This window comes from Galeopterus variegatus, unplaced genomic scaffold, assembly GCF_000696425.1.
Source record: "Galeopterus variegatus unplaced genomic scaffold, G_variegatus-3.0.2 Scaffold4764, whole genome shotgun sequence".
NCBI classification, from domain to species: Eukaryota; Metazoa; Chordata; class Mammalia; order Dermoptera; family Cynocephalidae; genus Galeopterus; species Galeopterus variegatus.
Genome location: NW_007730875.1, coordinates 8,908 through 16,178, shown reverse-complemented (window position 1 = coordinate 16,178; position 7,271 = coordinate 8,908). Strand labels below are relative to the sequence as shown.

The window sequence follows — 7,271 nt, the reverse complement described above, 5'->3', positions numbered from 1 at the left end:
GCTGAGCGTGGTGCTGACAACACCGAGTCAAGGGTTGAGATCCCCTTACCGGTCATCTTTTAAAAAAAAAAAAAAAAAGGTTGCTTCTGTGAAATGATCTTTGTGTACATAATTTGTCCTGTTAAAAATACAAGCTTCTGTGTGAGTGAAAAGGTTGCTCCTGTGAAATGATCTTTGTGTACATAATTTGTCCTGTTAAAAATACAAGCTTCTGTGTGAGTGTCTCAGAAGTGCAGGGGACTCTTGGCAATAGCGTCAGTGCCATTCAGACCTGGAGGACAGCTTTCCCACAGTGCTGGGATCCCAAAGTGAATAGTCAAGATGACTGGCCCTGCCCCTCCCCCAGGGATGTGTCCTAGCTTCTGAAGATATCGTGGTGTCCCGGGTCCCTGGGATGGCCCCCTCACCCTCATCATCATTACTGTGTCACTTCAGAAGGGAATGGGGGCAGTTGGGATTTGCTGAGCACCTGCTGTGAGCGGATGCTGTGTGCCATTTTGCGTAAGCCAGCTTGTTCAGAGAAAGCTTCCCCATGCTGAAAGCAAAAAGTCCAATGCAGAAAAAAACAAAAAACCAACAGGAGAACTGCCTTTTTCTCATAGAGTGGTCATACCTGTCCCCTTGTTTTACAACCTGCTTCTATTTGGGAACTGTTTGTGGCAATGAATGAAGGTTTGGCTAATTTTCCCATCATTCCTTGCAGCCAGGATGAAGTTACTTCATTTGGATTAGGGGCAGGAAGAATTCCTGTGTCCCAGGCCTTGGAAGATCTGTTTGGCTCAGAGCCATGGCCCAAGTCATAGACTAGAATGGAGCCAGAGATCTGGCCAGCATTCAGACCTCAGCTGGGGAGGGCCCAGATAAGGCCTCCCTGGAGGTGGCCTCAGATGGACCCTGCAATATGGTTTAGCTGGTGTTCTCGGGGCAGCTCAGTGGCATCTGCTGCATTGGGCTCGGCAGATATTTACTGAATGCCTGCTCCATGCTGGGCATCCTGTGCTGGGACTTGGGGGCCGTGGAGAGCTCACAGTCTGGTGGAAATCCTTTCTATATGGCTTGCAGTCTTCACATGAATATAGGCTGGAGAGATACCACTTTTCTGCTGAGGTTGGCTTCTGTCTCCTAACTCACTGGCAAGGCTTCCTGCTCTGATCATTTCTTTGGTAGTGGGAGTGACATTCAAGGACATTTCATTAAGCTGAGGCCAAATTGGGGAGAAAAATAAGTGTGTGGGTGGCCCCAGACCTTCCCTCTATATATTTCCCTTTTGAAACTCTGTGAATTATTGAGTCCTGACTTCAGCATCTTGCCATCCAGGAAGAAACAAGTAAGGGAGAAGACAGGCCATTTCCTTCCTCCTAGGTGACATTCTATATCTTTGTCCCCACCCCCATCTAAGTGCTCAGATGGGGCTTACTGGGAACATTTTATCATATAGCTATGCCCAGATGCCATTTTGGGAGCACATAATTTATTCAGATTGCATAAAAGCTAGTAGCAAACAGGATGTCTGCAAAGAAAACCTGGGGGATTCACTACTTCCAGCCTCTGGTTGTGGGTGGGAGCATCATTTTACCTAGAAAACAAAGGAATTTTCACTTCTCCAAAGAGCTAGTAATTTGCTGGTCGATATTCCTGGCGACTTTTTGCATTAAGTGCTGCTCTAAATCAAATATTGATGTTCTCATAAAGGTTTAGTGCAGATGAGTGCAACTCTTGTCGGCTCTAAGCGTTTCACCGGTGTCATGGGGAAAAGTTCAGTAAAACTTGTAAATTAGCTGGTTTTCCCTACCCAGAACACTCCTGTCTCTCAGAGAGGAGGTGAGTCCTGTCCAGGGCAGTATTGAGCCTCCAGGATGTGAGGCTGGCTCTGGTCTCGGTGCCAGAAGAGGCATCTGCTCTGGGTGCCTCCACGCTTGGCTCTGGGGAGCACAGGTTTTGCTGCCTCTCATCTCGGTCCAGACTGCAAGTGGGTTCTTCCTGGACCAGGCTGCATTTTTTAAAATACACTTTTAATTTTGGAACAATATTGGATTTACAGAAAAGTTGCAAAGGTAGTGCAGAGAATTCCCATATATTCCTCACCCAGTTTCAATTACCCTAAATGTGAAATGTGCAACCGTACTTTTGTCAAAACGAAGAAACCAACACTGATACACTTCTATTAACTATTCTCTAGAGTTGGTTTGGATTTCACCAGTTTTTGCATTAATGGCCTCCAGGATCCAGTCAAAGATACCACATTGTACTTAATTGGCCCATTTCCTTAGTCTCCTCTGGTCTGTGACAGTTTCTCAGACTTTCCTTGTTGTTCATGACCTTGATAGTTTTGAGTACTGGGCAGGTATTTTGTAGAACGTCTCTCAGTTTGGGTTTGTGTGATGTGTTTCTCATGATTGGACTGTAGCTATAGGTCATTTGAAAGAGTGCCTTGGAGGTGAAGTGACCTTCTCTTGCATCATTTCAGGTGGTACATGACATCCACATGACCTCACTGGTGATGTTGACCTTGGTCACTTGGTTAAGGTCATGTTTGCTGGGTTTTTCCATTGTGAAGTTTGTTTTCCTTCCCATACTCTGTTCTTTGGAAGTGAGACACTAAGTCAGTCGCTCAGACTACATCCTGAAATATCTGATGGTGATATTTAAAAATCATGAGACTTTTAAAGATATAAATCTGGAATGCCGTGTGGCAGCAATTGGCTGCCATGGGGTAACCCTGTCCCTTTTGACAAGGACCCAGCTCTCCAGGTCACCACAGGCCCACTCCCCCATTTCGCTCCTTTTGGTCACCCACCAGACCCTTGAAAGCACTTGAGTTTGAGACCCCTGCCCTGGGTCATCTTCCCTTTCCTGGCAGTATCCTGCTAGTAGCCTGGTTAGATTGACCTTTCCACTGATACAAGGTCTTCATGTCCCAAAATAGCATGCCTCAGTTTTGGCAATAAATTTACATTTTTTTTTTAAAGGTGACCGGTTAAGGGGATCTTAACCCTTAACTTGGTGTTGTCAGCACCTGACCTTTCCACTGATACAAGGTCTTCATGTCCCAAAATAGCATGCCTCAGTTTTGGCAATAAATTTACATTTTTTTTTTTTAAAGGTGACCGGTTAAGGGGATCTTAACCCTTAACTTGGTGTTGTCAGCACCACGCTCTCCCAAGTGAGCTAACCGGCCATCCCTATATAGGGATTCAAACCCATGACTTCGGTGTTATCAGCACCACACTCTCCCAAGTGAGCCACGGACTGGCCCTAAATTTACATTTTAATGTAATGTTTGCACCCTTGTTGGGAAGCAGAAAAAGAAATAGTAAAATACATTAAATTTATTATTTATCGTCATACAACTTGGAGGGGATTTATGAAAAACATTGCTTCAAGAGGAAAGAATCTCCTTATCTGTCCCTAGCGTCCTTTTAACCATATGAGTTCACTGGAAATTTCCTAAGTTCAGGGACAAGGAGCATATCAGCTACCCAATGAAGGAAAGTCAGCCTCACCACTGAGATGCTTTTCCTTAAAAATGCATTTGCTTCTCATCCCTGTCGTTTGTGACGAGAGAGAGATTTTCATGGGAAGCATGGGAGCCTTCTGCCGCCCATGAAGAGGATTTTAGTTAGCACAGCTCTGAGGTAGGAGATGGTGTACGCTTCATTTTGCATCTTAAGTGCGGAGCTTAGTGAAGTGCATGTTGTGTCAATTATCTGAGCCAAATGGACCAAAGACCACATAAACCTTTGCCCTCCACACTGCCTGGTGGAGCAGGCATGAAGTTGAGCCCGTTCTGACCCACTCATGAATGTGCCCACCTGTCATGACTGGTGGACATGCTATCAACGAGAACCTAAGGCCATCATTTATGAATAAGGCACAACTAATTGAACCCTTCCTTGTTTTCTAGGGGGGGCTGTCGGGGGTCTATTAGGTGCCTGGATGACAAGTGGACAGTTTAAGCCAATTCCTCAGATCCTAATGGAGCTGCCCCCTGCCGAACAGCGGAGGCTCTTTAACGAAGCCACTGCCATTGTCAGGCACCTGGAGTGGACAGATGCCGTGCAGCTGACCGCACTGGTCATGGGCAGCAGTGCCCTGCAGCAGCAGCTGCTGGCGATGCTGGTCAACTATGTCACCAAGGAGCTGCAGGCCGAAGTACAGTACGACGACTAGGCTACTGCCCCAGGGAAGTGGGGCTTTTGTGTAGCAGATTCTGTGACTCCTAGAAGATGACGGAGAGTTGGGGGAAGCCCAGTAGGTTTCCCTGAGAAATCTACACATCATCAAAGTATTACCTTAAACTGGAGTGGAATCTCCTGCTGGAGAGGCTACTACTATGTTGCATCATGTTCCAGTAATTATTTATGAAGAAGTTATGTTTTTGCGGTCATGTGCTCTAATGAGCACTGACAGCCTTTGATTGGGAAGCCTGTGAAAAGCAAAGGCATGCGTGTTGCAGGCCTCAGCGGCAGTTTTCTGAATCCTCTCTCGCCAGCATGGGAGTCTGGAGGAAGTTATCATGTTCGTCTTTCTGACTACCCTTCATTCTCCCCTGGTGGGGCCTTCTCATCTCGTGGAGATGAGTTGTCTTCCAAGCACCTGTTGTAGGACTGGATCCCCCCTCTTCGGCTCCAGAGTCTTAGGATCTGAGAGCTGGCTCATGCTGGAATCGTAATTACCTCCTGAGTGTGTGCCTTCCCTGCCCAGTGACTTCTAAGTTGCCTCATGGAGGGGGACAGTCGGCCTGTTGAGCCAAACTACAATGCCAAGTGCACTGGCCTCTTCTCCCATGAGCTGTTTCTTCCTCCCAGGGTCTTGCTTTCCTCACCAGAAAAGTCATGGTAGTTCTTGAGTTATGCTTTTTACATGAAGTATTTTCAGTAAAAAGTATTGCTTTTTCTGAAGTGATGGAATTACAAACCAAGTCAAAGAAATGTTTCCACCCTAAAGATTCCCCTAATACTGTATGCACTTTGCTTTCTGAACTACAACTTGAGTGAGTGTCATCAAATTACAATAAATTTTTTTCTGAAAAGTCTTTTCCCACATATTCTGTGTGAAGCATTTCTAACATTTGAAGTCTTACACGTGGAACAAAAGGGAAGCTACCAGACTTGTGGCTTTAAAGACTGAAGGAACGCTCTCCTGATTCCAGGGCCTGAGACTAGCATTCCCAGTCTGGCTTTGTCCCCCCCTGTGCTGCCAGTGTGTGCACACAACCCCCAACCTCCTCTAGCAGCTGCAGAAGGTCCCTCGTGTCCCCCAGGCCCTGGGGCAGGGTGGGGACTTGGGGATTTCTCCATGGTCTGGTCCCTGGAGGTGCAGAGGGAGGCACTTCTGCTGAGGGCCAGCTTAGAGGAATGCTCGGTGTCCTGGCACCTCCCTGTGTGTAAAGAAAACTTCATGGTGAATTATAACCCACAGTGATTAAGGAAGGATCAAGCCTTTATCGCTCAGAGAAGTTACTCTTCAGCTGGCCTGTCTAACACAAATCAGGTGCCCCAGTGCAGGCCACACTCCTGGAGTTAATGAAGCCACTTTACTCGTTTATGTGCTGGTTGAGTTGATGGGGGACAGGGCAGGGTTGGGAAGGGGAGGTTGTCTGTGAAAACCGAATGTGACTTTTCTTGTCGAACTGATCATTTTTGCCTTTCCTGCTAATAAGTCACTCCTTGCGGTTCCTTGAAATAAAAATCTAAAATCAGGGCATGCACTTTCCCCCCATTTTTTATAGCTTTAGTGGGCTCTAAAGTTGCCCTCTCTTTAGTGTTAGGGTAAAACATTGATTCACAGAAAGCATGAGAGTGAAACCAGAATAAAGATTCTTGATTCAGTACTTCAAAGTTGGTGGATGCTTTTTCCATTTTGAACAATGTGCCAAATTCTGCAACTGCTTACAACTGATCCTCCTGGAAAATCAGGGCTGTAATGGAGTTCCCTTTGTTAGGTGACTGGGCCCCATCCATTTGTACTTGCGTCCCATTCTGTGCCAGGCCCAGGGGACACAGGTGGACCCAGCTCAGAGGCCCAGTATCCACTGAAGCCCCTCCCCCAGCCTGTCTGCCTTTACGCCTGAGTAAAACACTCAGAGAGGAGATGGTCCAACTCCTCACCAATTTTGTCTGATGGAGCAGACCTGCAGAGTGAAGACACCCATGACTAGCCAGGTCCCAGGGTGACTCGGTAGCTTTGGGCCCAAGAGGGCAGTTTGGACCTCAAGTCCCGTCTCTCCCAGGAGCTGAAAGCACTTTTCCTTGATTTCTCCAGGTTTCTCCTCCTCAGGCTCTCTTTTCAGCTCCTGTGATTATAGCATTTTTATTTCTTTATCCTCTCTGTAAACATTTATTTCTGAATAGGTAATATCTGCTTGGTACAAAACTTAAAAGGTAGCAGAGAGTACGAACTGTCTAGGAAGGCGTTCCCCTAATGCCGACTCCAGATACAGCCACTGTTACCAACTTCTCATGCATTCCTTTAATTCTGTCTTTCAACTGTCTTTGAAAACTGTTCATTTCCTTTTATTTGTCAGTGTTTATTGCTGAAAACACAGAAAAACATAATGAAATAAAAACCACTACAAATTTCACCACCCAGAAAACTGCTGTTAATAAATTTGTATCTTTCTTGCAATCATTTTAAGGCTATATGTATATCACTAACGTATTTGCATTCCTATTGTATATACCTCTTTGAACACTTTTATCAATTAACGTTTGGTGTAATTTAAAATTCCTTGTAAATATTGATAATGGCTGTGGAATATTTCATTATACCTAACTATATGCCTGGTGGTGTTTCCTTTTATAGGTTTTTACTATTATAATGCTGCAGTGATCATTTCTGTGTTAATATTCTCTTCATATTTTGGATTGTAAACAGTAGATAGTCTTAGGATAGATTCTTCAAAGTGAAACTGCTGGATTAAAAAGGATGCGACATTTTTTAAGGTTGTTATATTCGGTCAACACTCTTTCCTGAGAGGCAGTATCATTAATTTACTTTTCCAACAGCAGGGCTTGGGAGTGCACATCTCACTGCGTCCTCACCAAGGGACAGAATGAGAGTGTCCTAAACCTTTAGTAATCTAATGGGGGACTACTGATGTCTTGGTTTGATCCATTTTTCCTTTTTTTTTTGTCCTTTTTGAGACCGGCGGCACTGCGCTCAGCCAGTGAGCGCTGTGAGCGCACCGGTCATCCCCATATAGGATCCAAACCCGTGGTGGCGGGAGTGCTCCCGCGCTCCCAGCGCCGCACCCTCCCGAGTGCGCCATG

At 45.8% G+C, this 7,271-nt stretch overlaps 1 protein-coding gene across 3 annotated transcripts in view; it reads left to right on the top strand.

The window, feature by feature from the left end:
* Positions 1-5,045, top strand: part of LOC103603722 (chromosome unknown open reading frame, human C19orf12) — a 12,312-nt gene extending 7,267 nt beyond the window's left edge. For all 3 annotated transcript variants that reach the window (XM_008588296.1, XM_008588298.1, XM_008588297.1), the window contains exon 3: positions 3,905-5,045. In XM_008588296.1, coding sequence (XP_008586518.1) covers positions 3,905-4,170 — 266 coding nt within the window. In that variant the 3' untranslated portion in view covers positions 4,171-5,045. The remainder of the gene's footprint in view (positions 1-3,904) is intronic.
* The last annotated feature ends 2,226 nt before the right edge of the window (positions 5,046-7,271 follow it).